General features: G+C 40.1%; 1 protein-coding gene across 1 annotated transcript; it reads right to left on the bottom strand.

The window, feature by feature from the left end:
* Window positions 1-5,753: 5,753 nt before the first annotated feature.
* LOC124173287 (zinc finger protein 436-like) lies at window positions 5,754-15,228 on the bottom strand. Its single transcript, XM_046552806.1, has 3 exons — window positions 15,195-15,228; window positions 11,763-13,630; window positions 5,754-5,864 (listed from the first exon to the last, which is right to left on the bottom strand). Exons 1-3 carry the CDS (start codon window positions 15,223-15,225, stop codon window positions 5,754-5,756), a joined length of 2,010 nt encoding a protein of 669 aa, XP_046408762.1. The 5' UTR covers window positions 15,226-15,228.
* Between the last annotated feature and the right edge of the window lie 451 nt (window positions 15,229-15,679).

Raw genomic sequence — 15,679 nt, 5'->3', positions numbered from 1 at the left:
ATAATCTAACATGATTGGTAGGTGCCACGTGACATTGGGTTTAGTTAAGGCGTTTTCCAAGACTTTCCGAGAATGTTACCTCACTTGAACCATTATCAGTCATATCAGATTCCATTTTGTCAATTGCTAGTAAGTATGCATGGTAAAGTAGGGACAATCTTGGTTCCATTACATGAGTGCAGGCTTTCAGGCAGCTTGAGTGGTCTTGTACCCACAAGGAAAAAGGAATCGCTACAGACATAAAGCGGCAAGAAGCATATTTACAATAATTGTTTAAATGAATACATTCGGGAATCAGAATGGCAAAATCAAATCCCAGCATCCACTTCTTTGCCTTGGGATGCAGCTGAGGCATAGGGATGCATAATCCACAAATGATAAATCATTAATCATATGTACCCAGTGGGCCACCTCTTAGTTCAATTTGCCACCGTTAAGCGTACTCAGTACGCGTCCTGAACTTCTGTATCCATGAATTTATCTCTTTCGAGTAGAGTATTTTAACTTAAAACTAGGGATGGTCGGATCGGATACCTCGGATCCAAATATCCGCGGATACTGCCCTTCATCGGATACATCGGATCGAAAGACGCGAATGACATCGGGTATGGATCCGAAATTTTGAATAATAGCTTCAGTGCCCGTAAGGGTGGATATAGATTCTATTCACGATTATATCTTCGAATGCGCCGTCGCATTCGATTGTTGTCCTACACATGAACTGTTTTGTTTGAAAGCTCTCGCAGAGGTTACGCAGGAGAATTTCAGTCGTGGAAAATAAAAAAGGCAAAATGCGACTGGCACTTAGTGTGACTCTTCCCAAGAGATTGAGCAATCATCGGAGGAATCTCAGCAAAAGGAATTTGAAAATGCATTTTTAATCCAAAAATATCCATTCCGAAATATCCGGCTCCGAAAATCAAGGATCCGATTCGATTCCGATAAAAATCCTCGATTCGTCCATCCCTAAAAAAACTGATTGCTTCTTTTTTTCAAGAAATTTTTTTAAAATAAAATCTCATCATAATTATTATGTTCAGGTTTTTTAAATTTTTTTGATGAAATTCTGTTTCAAGCCGGCGAGTTTACCAAGTTGGTCTTCAAAATCACTGCCTTTCTCCAACTGCACTATCTTCTGAACGTCAAAATGGGTCAGCTTCTTGAGTTTGAGGTACAATATCCTCCTTAGATGTTCAAAGCCTTATCTATCTTTTCTACGCTTCATCGGCTACAGCCAGCCCCATGTGAGTTTGGTCCACATCATTAGTTCACTCGAAGGGGCCATGAGCTTCGCTCAGCATCTTTTTCTTCTATCTTGGTCAGCAATCAACAAAGATGAACAATCTAAAGAATCACCATATACCAGGACTCCTTCGACATATTTTCTTGCCTGTTGAAGGTTTCCAATAATATGCATTTCAGTAGGGGAGAGTGGTGCACCTTGAACCTAGGTGTACCTAGGAATAACGATGTTCTCAGCAATATGATGTTGGTAAAAGAGATCATCTGAGCAGCACAACATAACCTCGCCGCAAGAATTGTCTGTGAGTTTGTGTTTGTCTGGCAAGTAACACTAGTTAATTTTTAAATTAAAGGAAGAATTTCATCCCCAAAAAGTATTTATGCTTCACGATTAAAGTATTCTATTACAATGGTTCACAGTAAGCAGTGAAACATAAATTATGTCTTAATGCCACTCTTTTTGGTTATGAGAACATGTTTTTAATTGGATCTTCAGTTAACATATTGTGGTCACTCCCGTCACGGTCTTGTTCCGGGGGTTGGGCGGCGGCCGCCCTGGGCTCGCGTAATCTTCAAAAGCTTGGTCTTTCTCCTTTATTTTCCCCTTCCCCGCCACCCTTAGCGTTCCAGCCCCCAGGCATGCGTGTGTGTGTGAATGGGTATTCTGGTAATCTTAGGTCGAATGACCAAGTGGTTATATAATGATGTAACGGCCACTTGACCCGGCCGAGTTGTTTTATATAAGTCTTTTTGTGCTATGTCATGTGACCCTCTCCACCCCGCAAGTGGTGAATATAAGGCGGGTGGAAGGGAGTGATAAGAGGCTTCCTTCTTGGGTTCCGCGTTAGCTGGTGGTGAGGTACTGCGAAGTCCTGTGATTGATTTGGTGAAAGTTGTCAGTTACTTTACGAAAAGTGTTAGCAATTTGTCTTACGAGTGAGACTTGGACAACCATCGCTGAGCATCGCTGGGAAAGCTGGGCCAGGCAAAGGGCATATTGAGGTGCAAATTGGAGAGCACCAATCCTGCCCCACTTGAGCCTGCAGAGGAGCGAGAAGTTACGAGCGACGAGGCAGTGGGTGTGTATCGGCCACACAAACTTGTGTCGCCCTGCCATATAAACCCCCCCCCCCAGAAAACACCGTATAATCGCCCTCCAAGTATCCCCAGTGATTACTTCCCACTGTGTAACTGGACAATAAGACAACTTCCCTTTTCTCACCACAATCGCTAAGTAATTCAAAGGACTCCATCGCCTACAGCAATTCATAATCAATTCAGTGCTCTAATGAACTGTATTTGACTCACATCTGCCTAATATTCACTTAGCTTAGAAGGGTAATTGATCCACGATTATTGTAAATACATTGTTAAATCATTGTGTGTTGCTAAAATTTAATTCATTTATGTTTCACGTACATCATCCGTAATATTGATCACCCATCACATCCCTCACTAGGATTATTCTTGTATTTTTGTGCCAAGGGTTATTTTTTTGGAATTGTAAATTTAACCAGTGCAATATATATATGTGAAATTGAACTAATTTCGAGGACGTGTGGTTATTTGGGGCGTCAGCTGGGGAGCTGGGGCTGCGTTGTTCCTGATTACCTCCCCCTTGCATCGTTCCTAACCCACTTCCCGATCTCAAATCCTTCGATAAATGAGAAAACAACCTACCAAAAAGGAGGAATTCTTCGGGGTTTATCAATATAGGGGCGGGTTGTAGGTCGCCGTGGGGACGAAACGTCCCACCCTGTTGCCGAGGACCCTCCACAAGTGTTGTTGGTTCCCCCGCCTTCGCCGCGGCCACCACAGATAGCGGCGAGGTGGAATGAACCGTCACAATAAAAATTGTTGTCAATCAGTTTTTGCAGAAAGGTGCAACGGTGCACCTCGGTCGGAGATTTAGTCCGCACGGGGTACCCTCACAATTCCTTCCTGAAGACTCCTATGAACTCCCACAGTAGCACTCACATTTTCACTCCAATCACTTTTTCAGGCCTTAAATCAATTTACTCATCTAAGAAATCATCCACACAGTACTCGTAAAAATTTACAAATCTCTTATAAATTTTCTGCATTGGAGTTTGTCGTGGAAATGATCGTTAAATATTTTGAACAAAATCTCTTATCTCTAAATTCGTTCAAAGTCCCTTTTCGTGGATCCACGTTTTTCCCTTGTATCTCCTGTATTTTTTCCAGCAGTACTCTCCGCGAGAAAATCAACACCTTAAATCTCTTGTTCGCAAAGGCAACACAACAGCCTACACTTTAGGAAAATTTCATTTTTAATTCAAGGGAAAACTAACGATTCAGTATCTCTCCTCATCTCAAAACTATTTCTAAAAACGGAAATAAATGCCACCAAAGTGCCAAATGAATAATCGTTGTTTCTGTGGTCGTTAGGAATTATTGAGTCACAGAACCACAACATTTATAGTTATCCAAACTAATGAACTTCCTTGCGAGATCACTACAAATCACAAAAAGTATAACCAATAGAGTACTTGTCAATAAGTGGTGGGCATCGGCAGAAAGCGTGCAACTGAATGTTTCAAACAGTTTCGACCGAAATTTGTAAGAGTTAAAAAAGAGAATTAATCCATAGGGACCTGGGTCTTCCCCAGTATAACTTGGAGGGATATGGTTGTACCGCATAGTAAGAAATGTGATGTACGAATACAAGGATCAAGAACTTTGCTATTTCCACATATTCAGTTCTTGATCCTTGCATTCGTGCTTTTATGGATTTCCACCAAGTTACGCCCTCAACGATTAATTAAATGTGACGCATTTATATTTTGCGCGGATTTGCATTCTAGCGGCGGACCTGTAATCAAACCTATCCAAGTGGAAGTATATAGAGGGTAAAAACCACATATGTTAACACAAAAATGACCGGAGGCGGTCAATTAACATTTCGCGATTTTATTACGTGCATCATTTCGTTATTTTCCGACCGATAACGCTAAGATTTTTGACTTCTGATATTTCGGAACACATAACCTGAAAATGAAGTTTTTTGAGTGAAAAGAATCCATGTCCAGATTAATGTCAGCTTTTACCTAGAATGACCGTGAGAGATCAAATGGCCGTTATTGTATTATATACCATAATTTAGCTCACTTTGCCCATCCTTAATGTCAGTTTCATCAAATATCATAGCGTGCACTTTAACACACAGGACTGATACTCAAGTTTGATTCTCATTTCCTTACGTATGATTTTACAGTTTAGGTGAAGGAGAGACATAAGCAATACCATGGTATGCGTCGTCCTAAAGAGTCACCACTAACCAAGCCTAATAGGCATTCTATGGGCAGTGATAAACATTCATTCAGTTGAAATTCATTGTTGCGTTCGTACTGTCTGCATATAAACGATCACGGATATTTCCACACACCTCCCCGTCAACTTGTTCGCTTTCACTCCGCCTTGCTTTCCCTTGATCGCTGCTTCTTCTGATGGTTTCCCTCAACATTCCTCCGTTCTGCACGTCCCATAGATATTGTCTACAACGCTCTCAATGAACGTGTTTCAATATATTTCTGGGTCGATCGGTTCTCCCTATGCCACTCTCATGGTCCCTCCGCGCTTGGTATCATGAAGATATCTTACTAAGAAATTTCAGTTTAGTCACAGGCTCAGAGTATCGATAAAATGAAATGCATTACGTCACATTCCAAAGGCTTTCTTTTCTACCTCCTCGAGATTCAAATACAACTAAGCGCTGTCTCTTTTATTCTCTCGTAGTCTACGTTAGCGTTCTTGATTCGTTGAAGCTTCGAGTTTTCACCGAGTTGTTTGTCATAGGGTGACGACAGTTTCTCCTGGATCCCACTGGGCGTCTTTAGAAGTGCCGATATCGGCATTTTGCATCTCCTTTGTACCACTTTTTCTGACCCAGAAAAATCCATCGCGTTTTTTATTTACATGGGCAAAATTAATGTTTCTCGATGTTCCAGGAAAACTTTTCCATTTTTACACTGATGAGTGTTTCCCAAATTCATATTTGAACGTCGTGAAAGTAATCAGAATATTTGCAAAAGTGCTAAGAGAGTTAAGAAATACATACCTTGAGACCAAATTTGTAGTGCTTCATTTTAATGTTTTGTTTTTTCTCAAATAGATATATTTTTAACCCAGAAAAATTCAGCAAATAACGTGTTCTGAAACGCTACTTGAGTTTTGAAACACATCACATATTATATTTTAACTATGCAAGTGATACGCATTTCTATTTTTCAGAAATATTTTTTGGTGTAATTGATATTTTTTGTAATTTAAACACTAAATCTAACTGTGAAACTAATCAGAACATGAAAAGTAATCAGAACATTTCTATCCTCGTTACGTTGAGCTATAAAAGGGAAAACGAATGAGAGAGCGCAAGAAAAGGGCAAACGGTCAATCGACCGCTGGCGGTCATTATAGGCGTGCGGCTTGCCCCGGTCATTCTAGTGTAAACACGTGTTTTACTTGCAGTCAAACTGCCTCTAGTGTAGCAATCAAGTCAAGTTGGATGGTGCACCAATGCGAAATAGCAGAAAGTCCCTACGAAGGACCGCTTCCCACTTCCCTTGGGTGCAGCAGGTGCTCGAGTAACGGATCTCCTGCCACTTCGGATCGGAAGAAAGAAAAGTCAAAGGTGGGTGTACCCAATAGTAGTGCAAGCAGCCTGTCGTCTATGCATAAAAAAGTTAACCAAAACGTCATTGAAGTCGTGCATGCATGCGATAAAATGAAATATTATCCTCCTCCTCCTCCCCCTGCGTCAAATATGTGCGTAACATCGAGAAAAGAAATCATTTCACTGTTACATTTAGTAAGCTTGGGTAGTGATAAAATAGAAAATAATGCATAAAATGTGAAACTTCTTTTTATAAATGAATGGACGATCTACGTCTGTTGAACAGCTGAAAGAGAACAAAATCCCCACGGCCGTGCTCTTCGGTGGGCAAAGTGGGGGTTGGGGAGTATTTGTGTGTGTATTCGCGGAAATTTGTTCCTTAGAGCAAATCTGCAAGGTGAGTGTTTGTGCTGCGTGATTGTTTGGTTTCACAGTGTTTTAGCTTGATTTCCGTGTTTTAATGTTGCTCAGTACCACGTCTTCCGACAAAATACCAATGCCGATATTAAATCTCAGTTTTGCCTATCTTCCAGTACCGCATTGAGGGAGGCTGCAGTACTTTGTCAAACGAATCATTATGGACGCATATTATTAGAATGCTGAATATGAAAACCCCACCAACCTCCATTCGATATTCGAGCATATCTCTTCTCACAATTTCGTCATAATCCTTGTTGGTTGAGTGAATATTTTCGTGACGCTGTAACTTGAAAGCCTATTCGTTTAGTTTATGAAAATATATTTACAGGACCGAAGGCTCCCTGATAATTCCCTCCCTCTTCTGCCTGGCTTTCAGACTTCGATCTTTGAAGTACATTAGACCGTTCCAACACTTGTTTTCAGCTGCATGTTGTTAAATTGTTTTAGTGGTAATGATGAAAGCCAAGCAGAAGAAAAGATCGATGGGTTCGTGGAGGACGCAGCTCGCCAAGCGTGAAAGAACCCCTCTAATAGGACCCTGCCACAAGGTCCCGATTCTGCATGCTGATAGGAGAGAGACTATTGGACTTTTCTATCGGTCCGAGGCGAAGATCGTCTTCCCTCAGCCGGATGCGATGAAGACGGAGGGATAGTTAGTTAGTTAAAGAACAAGGGGAGGAAAGGAAGGGGGAGAAGAGAGAGAAATAGAACGACCTTGAACGATGGAACTCTCACCTCTTGCTCGCAACTCCGAGGCCATTTATCGGCTCTTCCAGAATTAAAACAGTCAATGCGATTCCCTCCTATGACATTAGCCCTCTAGTATACTTACTATATACTTTAGATCTATCTTAATTAATCGTACATTATCGTTACCTTGACATTTTCATAAAAATTACATAGAAGCACTATGTGAACTTATATCTATCAGACAAACAAGCATTATTTAATCACACAATTAGAATTAATGCCACATAGAAAATTATTCTTGAGATTAAGTGCCTCAAACTTCTATCAAAAGTGTTGAAATGAATGGATTTTATATAGATGTAGCGTTACGTCGATAAATCTTGGAGATTGTCCACTAGGCCGGCCCTTATTTTTCAGAATTGCGAAAAGTTATGTTTTCCTAGTCTCAAAATGATACAAATGAGGTTTGTTTTCACGTGTTAAAATTTGGTTACTTTAAAATAACGACAACCCGTGCCCCAAGGGCCCTAAGTACTAAGGACCCTCAATTGAGTATTTTGGGGTCAAAAAAGGCTATTCCTATGTAAAACGTAAAAGTAAAGCTCTTACGGGCCAATTTTCTGTTTGTTTTGACCTATCTCTAAGCGTTTAGGAGATATCGTCTGTCGTAATGCAATCTCCCCCAGGGCGCCTCCCCGCACCGCGGCACCGCTGAGGTACGGCCCGCACCACTTACTAGAGACTTCCCCTCCACCCCCTCCCCTCCCTCGGCAAAGACTTTGCTCACACTGGCAATATCTAGCCTCTGAAGAAATTTGCTTACCTTAGAAAGAATTTAATTGCCATAACAATACTTCCAATTCAAGGGATCAATTTATCTTCACTCTGTCCATGAATTTCGGTACATTAACCAAAATAAAATACATTTTCATTGTATTTCTAATTTTTCACTGACATTCCATATTTGGCAATCAAAGCGCCTTTCCGCACGTAAGGGTTGTATTGCGATGAAAAGTCACACTTGGTTTACACACACACAATACACTTTGAAAGCCCCCTTCCTTCAACGTGACTGCCTAAACATCTTGAATTAGTTTCACCCCTCTCGCTGCACTATCATTTCCCACTGGATGACCCCGGAATAATTTGCTAATCGTTCTAGTATGTTCATCCCATTCTCGCATGTGCACATCAAAGAATGCAATGCATATTTACAATGCATTAAATAGCTTTCTCGAATTAGTAGCGACAAACTTTGGTATAGATACCTTAGTCATGTCTTTATGTTTATAGAATGCCTTCTTCAGTGGATCATATTCTCCTTCACATGACCACATACGGCGTATAACGTTTTTCTGTTCACACCTAGAAATGGATCCGTCAAAGAATGATAGGCCTACCAACTCCTCACTAATGTACCACAAGTGGTTTGGAAACCTCTTTTGTGCTGCTTTCGCTATGTCCAGGCAAACATTTACATAATTAACAAGTATTTTTAGGAACTGCGGGTCACTGTCGGAAGCTAATGCAGTACAAGGAGCGGAGAACCATATATTTTCCTTTCTCCTTGAATATATTGAAATCTATTCCACCAATAACTTCATTTCGTTCTCCTCTTTGATTGCGTAAGAATTTTACTTCTTCAGCCCAAGCACATTTATACGTGAGATTGACTGCACTTTCCTCCTCGTGCGTCAAAAATTCAATGGTACCGCTCCTTGCAATTTCAAAGAAATCATAAAGTTTTGTCACGAAAGATTCTCTTCTCTTCTTCTCCACTGTAGTTCGCGCTATCTTTATGTCGTTGCACGTTCATCCATTCTTTGCGTCATTTTTCTAACTTTTCAATCGCCTTATTTTCCGTAATTACAGGAATTCTAGTTTTGCACCATGGATGAGACGCATTTCTTACGGTTTTTCTCGCACTAAGTCTTACAAATTTCGAACCAGTACCCAGAAAACAGAGTACTTCTCTCACTCTTGGTAAATTTGAGCCGAGTATTTCTTCACTCTCTTTTCCAGCCAGTTCAATGCCTAGATTTAGTCTTGATTACATGCCTTTCCTTGTTGGTCTATTTTTAATGTAACGTCATATTCATGATAAAGAATTTATTTCACCACTTATCTCCTTACATCCTAAAAAACTTAGCACCTTCTATCATTTGCACACTATACACAAGAACTACATCTCCACAGTGATCTACATGCGTGAACTGACTGCCTCATTTCTTCTTCCTTGAATATTTGTATCTACTGTTGGAGCCCTGGAAGCCCTGCTCATTACCTTAATTTCTTTGTAAATAATTGACACAATTGTATCACATGCTTATAATATTTTGTACATAAAGAGCACATTGGAACAAAGCCTCATGGAATGGTTCGCGGCCGTATGGTGGAAAAAAATGAAGCTTTAAGGGGTCGGTACCCAGTACATAGGACGGCGTTGAAGGGTTAAAATTGACATTATAGGCTTTAACAACATTAATCATGACACAAGAGGAACAACCCATTCAATACTGTACCACTAGCATGTAAATTTTGTCATCAGGAGCAAAATCTTTGCCAAGGGAGGGGAGGGGGTGGAGGGGAAGTCTCCAGTAAGTGGTGCGGGCCGTACCTCAGCGGTGCCGCGGTGCTGGGTGGCGCCCTGGGGGGGATTGCATTACGACAGACGATATCTCCTAAACGCTTAGAGATAGGTCAAAACAAACAGAAAATTGGCCCATAAGGACTTTACTTTTACGTTTTACATAGGAATAGCCTATTTTTGACCCCGAAATACTCAATTGAGGGTCCTTAGTACTTAGGGCCCTTGGGGCACGGGTTGCCGTTATTTTAAAGTAACCAAATTTTAACACGTGAATAAAGACCTCATTTGGATCATTTTGAGACTAGGAAAACATAACTTTTCGTAATTCTGAAAAATAAGGGCCGGCCTATTGTCCACGTAAGCCCAGACATAGGGAACTCCAATCGTCGGTCACAAGCTGGTTCAGGGAAAGACTCCACAAACAAGAATTCAGCACTCAAGGAACAATTTTCAAAATATTTACGACTTATTTTCAATCAATATCTATCGAAAGTAGAAGTATTCAAAATCAGAATAATTACAGAAAACAACGATGATAACTAATGATCCCATGGGAAACATAGCCAAGCTAAGTACCAGCTGTATAATTTTTCTAAAATCACCCATGTCAGTCACGCCATCCATCCACCACGAGCGCCCGAGCAAAAGAGAGGGCTTGCATACTCCACAACCTGTCAGGGTGGAGGGGAGGGATTTTGCAAAGTGTAGGGGTAAAAAGGACAATGTTCAGTCAGCTGCGTATATGCCCCTGTCGACTAGCAGCTCCGCCAAGCATCCGTCATCCTACCTGGGGTAGAAGGGGGGAACAGCGTGCGGGCCGGAATTTTCTCCTCAATCTTCTGGGTTGGAGACATCACTCGAATCAGAGGGAAATTCATAGGAAAACATGGAGGGGAGAGATAGTGGGGTGACGTGTTGGAGGGAGAGAGAGTAGTGATAGGAATATGGTAATACTTCTCACTCCAAACTCCATATTGGTGCCTCAGCACCCATTTCCCTTTAATTGCCAAGGGGTAGGTATTCCTCCGCAGTAGTCCTATATAAGTCTTGCTCTCCACGTATGGCTGGATTCGGGGCTGGTTTTCCGGGAGCTGGGCTTCCGGAGGCAGAATTTTCCGGAGGCCGGATTTTTAAGTGACAAGAGTTTCCGACACTTCGAGTCTCCGAGCCTTTGAGTCGAAGGGCCTTTGCGCGAAAAACCTTAACGCGAAAAGTCCTTAGCGGGAGAAGTTCTGCGGATAAGTTCGGAGGAAGTTCGGAGAAATTTCTGTGGGGAGCACCAGAAATGTAGGTGAGGGGTACACTGAAAAAGCCACATTATTTTAAACACTTTACTACCATTAAAAATAGCATTTAAAGGTAATTTAATAATTTATTGATCCTTGACAATATAGTAGAGTAAATTTACTCGAACATTAGGAAATAAGGTCACAGACCTAATTGAATATTGTTGTATTACATGAAAATTATGAGGCAATTCTTCGATTTCAAACATGCAGTTATCGCAGTAATGAGAATTATTTATCTTGATGACTAATCAACAATAATTAATTAGACTACTAAGACCTAACACTGTTTTAAATGATAGAAAACATGAATCAATTGAGAGAGTCTCTTCACAATCAATGCAACAAGAAGGATTCTTTCCTATCTACACGCAAGTGTAAGACAAGGTTTCGTTTGGTAGCATAAGACTTTTCACATTCATTGCATGAATGACATTTCTCTTCCGCATGCGTCTGCAAATGTCAGAGAAGGTTGCCCCTTACAGGGAAAGACTTCACATTCATTGCATGAATAACATTTCTCCTCCGCATGAGTCTACAAATGACGGACAAGGTTGCTCCTAAAAGGGAAAGACTTTTCACATTCATTGCATTAATATGGTTTCTCCTTTGTATGAGTCCGAATGTGACGGACAAGATGACTCTTTAGAGAGAAAGACTTTTTACATTCACCGCAGGAATAAGGCTTCTCCTTCGTATGAGTCCGAATGTGACGGATAAGGTCAATCTTTTGATAGAAAGACTTTTCACATTCGCCGCAGGAATAGGGTATCTCCTTCGTATGAATCCTCATGTGGCAGACAAGGTTGCTCCTTACAGAGAAAGACTTTTCACATTCACCGCAGGAATAAGGCTTCTCCTTCGTATGAGTCCGAACGTGACGGACAAGGTGACTCTTTACAGAGAAGGACTTTTCACATTCACCGCAGGAATAAGGTTTCTCCTTCGTATGAGTCCGAATGTGACGGACAAGGTCACTCTTTTGAGAGAAAGACTTTTCACATTCACCGCAGGAATAAGGTTTTTCCTTCGTATGAGTCCGATTGTGAAGGACAAGGTTACTCTTTTTAGAGAAAGACTTCTCACATTCAATGCAGGAATAAGGCTTCTCCTTCGTATGAATCCTCATGTGGCAGACAAGGTTGCTCCTTACAGAGAAAGACTTTTCACATTCACTGCAAGAATAACGTTTCCCCTTCGTATGAGTCCGAATGTGAAGGACAAGATTACTCTTTGCAGAGAAAGACTTTTCACATTCACCGCAGGAATAAGGCTTCTCCTTCGTATGAGTCCGAATATGATAGACAAGGTGACTCTTTCGAGAGAAAGACTTTTCACATTCACCGCAAGAATAAGGTTTCTCCTTCGTATGAGTCCAAATGTGTTGGACAAGGTTACTCTTTTTAGAGAAAGTTTTTTCACATTCACTGCAAGAATAAGGTTTCCGCTTCGTATGAGTCCGAATGTGAAGGACAAGATTACTCTTTGCAGAGAAAGACTTTTCACATTCACCGCAGGAATAAGGCTTCTCCTTCGTATGAGTCCGAATATGATAGACAAGGTGACTCTTTCGAGAGAAAGACTTTTCACATTCACCGCAAGAATAAGGTTTCTCCTTCGTATGAGTCCGAATGTGTTGGACAAGGTTACTCTTTTTAGAGAAAGACTTCTCACATTCAATGCAGGAATAAGGCTTCTCCTTCGTATGAATCCTCATGTGGCAGACAAGGTTGCTCCTTACAGAGAAAGACTTTTCACATTCACCGCAGGAATAAGGCTTCTCCTTCGTATGAGTCCGAACGTGACGGACAAGGTGACTCTTTACAGAGAAGGACTTTTCACATTCACCGCAGGAATAAGGTTTCTCCTTCGTATGAGTCCGAATGTGACGGACAAGGTCACTCCTTTGAGAGAAAGACTTTTCACATTCACCACAGGAATGAGGTTTCGCCTTCGTATGAGTCCAAATGTGATGGACATGACAACTCTTATTAGCGAATGACTGTTCACATTCATTTGAGGAATAAGTTTTCTTTGCTGAGTGTGAACTATCTGTGCATGATGTCCCATCTACATTTAAGCTTTTCCTTACTTCCCTCACATTTTTGTTCTCCCTTGTTCCTCCAAAGTTTGCCTTAAAAAGCCCATTTACGTTTTGTCTCATCCCTTGTCTGTTATATATCAGCTTATTTAAACTCTTGGAGGTTGGCCGATGAGAACTATTTGTTTCCCCTCCTGAAACAAGAGTTTTGAGGGCCAAATCTTTTCCAATTTTCAAATTAGCATCAATATCGAAATTGCCAGAACCAAAATGAATTTTGAGGTGCTTGATGAGATCATTCTTGGCATTGAATGCATCTCCACAGTCGAAGCAACGATATGAATTGTCATTTGATTCAGCACGCTTCCCAGGATTGTTTATCATGCTACTACTCATATCTTTGTTTTCTCGCATGACTGCCTCATGGCAACTCTTTCTATTGTCAGTGACCCCGAAAAACTTTATGCTGTCTGGATTCTCACAACTACTTGTTTCCCCAGCAACAGTCATTGTTGCTCCATTTCCTCTTATTTTATACACATGCTTAGATTTCGAATGAAGCTGTCCATCACCAGGAATTGAGCATGAAGTCATTTTATCAGCAAGATGGGTACCACATTTTTCAATGTCTTTATCCATCACCTTCCTTTCTTTCTTTGGATTTGATGCTGTAATTTTTGGTTGAAGTAGAGCAAACAAAGTTGAGGCTCTTTGAGAAGCTGGGAGATCTGGAAAAGAATTTCACATTTAAGATAAGTGAAGTCAGACTTGTAATCTATGATTCTTTGACCTAATTTATAACAACCATTAGTCAGATATCAAAGTTGCAACTTCAAACGATCTTTTTGTTCAATGCCATACACATAACCAATGTTGCAAATGATTTTTTATACTGTTTTCCAAACATTTCTTCACAAATTGAGTGGCACTGCAACTCAGAGAGATTAAGTAAGGCATTACATTATAACCTCAAATATCTACTCAAAAAAACACCCCAGTGCACCATTTCACACAAAATGGCAGTAGAGCATCCTTATAAAAAATATACCATGCAGTTATTTGTAAAACTACATCCAAATTATTCAAACCTCTCATATCCACCCTCAATGTGGGTGATGCCCTGTACATCATTGTACAACCATGAAAAATTTTGATGAAACTAGAGCCTTGAAATCTTAGCTAACAAGAATAAGTAAGCATGGGCTGGTCGTTTACTGTCCTTTATCTCCAGAACCAGAACTTCTGCACACAAGACATTGAAATTGAGTTTTCCCTATTTTTAGCCAAATCAGTGTTTTTCCATATTTCACTTCTTCCATGAATATGTAATTGACCTAATAAAGCACAGTTTCCATGAGCACAACAAAGTGAATTGGAAGTGCTATGTATCAAATTAAAATTTTCCCATTATTTCAAAACTGAACCAAACCTTTTGTCCTCATTTTAACAATTTCCATGTTAACTTTGTCTATCGATACCACACAATTGACATGGGAGTTGGAATCTCACGCCTTTTATTCTTCACAAGTGATTTTTTGTAATTGCTTTCTATTGACCACTCTTAATGGCAAAATTTTAAGGCAAAGTAGGGGGGAGTTCCCATAGGAATACACATGACTCCAAATATTGCTATATTTCACTGAAACACGAAGAAAATTTTACTAGAAATTTGCCAACCTGATTAAATAATCCAGCAGAACTGTGAACATAAACTAATGAAAGTATAGAAGGATGACAAATTCACGTGCTACATCCTTCACAAGGGGAATGTCCAAAAAGCTGATCTAAGAATTCAACCTAATTTTGTTATTGTAGTCCATTGTGAGTTGTCCTCGAACCAGCCCCCATATGGGGTTACATGTATAACCAATATTTTAAACTACAAATGCAGTTAAACATTTGCAGGTCAAACGTATTAATAAATAAGAGCCACTCTGAAAAGGGTTAGCATTAGTCCCGTGCTTTAAGTGCCCAGTTGTCACCCAGAGCGGTCTGGGTGTCGAACCACTCATAAAAATAAAAATTTCTTCAAATTTATGGAAATATTGATGAATAACAGGCTTCTGTAAAATAAAAAGTAAAATGAAAGTACGAAAAATTTCATCACAAAATTTTATCAAATTCTGGGATCACAAAATTTGATTGAATTTTGGGATCACAAAATTTGATTGAATTCTGGGATCACAGAATTTGATTGAATTCTGAGATCCAGTATTGGAACATTTGCCTGGTCAGAACTCGTTACAAGTCTTTTCTGCGAAAAGTTATTTTCAAGCACTTAAGAGCACTCACCTACTGCCTCCGTCATAGACTCCATGGCCATTGTCTGTTTCTGAATCAGCTCTCCATTCTCCATAGAAGTAGGCTGAAAGTAGGCAAAAATATGAATGGACAGGGAATTAAAACTAACTTAGCAGGTGATTACGTAGAACTAATTCTTAAACCATATAAACTCGCATATTAGCTTATATTTTCCATGTGAACAAGAAGTAAATCAATAATATTTATGATAAAATATGAATTCTCTATGGATGACAGCAAATGTAAAGAAATCTGATTTTCAATCCTTTCAAAACGATAAAAAAATCATAAACAGCAGTGGAAACCTATTCCAATTGAGTCTGCGGTCTACACCCATTATATTCCATTGTATGCCTTCCTCCTCGACTTCTGTACCAAAAATTGTATTTATTTATTCATACATGTATTTATCTTGTGAATTGAGCACTCTCAGAAATCGCATTAGCTGTCATGACATACCTTGTCAATCACAGTAC

This window comes from Ischnura elegans, assembly GCF_921293095.1.
Source record: "Ischnura elegans chromosome 13 unlocalized genomic scaffold, ioIscEleg1.1 SUPER_13_unloc_4, whole genome shotgun sequence".
NCBI lineage: Eukaryota > Metazoa > Arthropoda > Insecta > Odonata > Coenagrionidae > Ischnura > Ischnura elegans.
Note: the sequence above shows the minus strand (reverse complement) of the source record. Positions and strands in the feature narration are given on the sequence as shown.

Bases quoted from the DNA above. Each gene is read 5' to 3' on its own strand.
- LOC124173287 (XM_046552806.1), bottom strand. From the start codon at position 15,225: ATGGCCATGGAGTCTATGACGGAGGCAGTAG. The intron at 13,631-15,194 runs GTGAGTGCTCTT...ATTCTTTTCCAG, and splicing joins GTCTATGACGGAGGCAGTAG to ATCTCCCAGCTTCTCAAAGA. The intron at 5,865-11,762 runs GTAAAGAGTCAC...TCCGATCCGAAG, and splicing joins AATGTGAAAAGTCCTTCTCT to TGGCAGGAGATCCGTTACTC.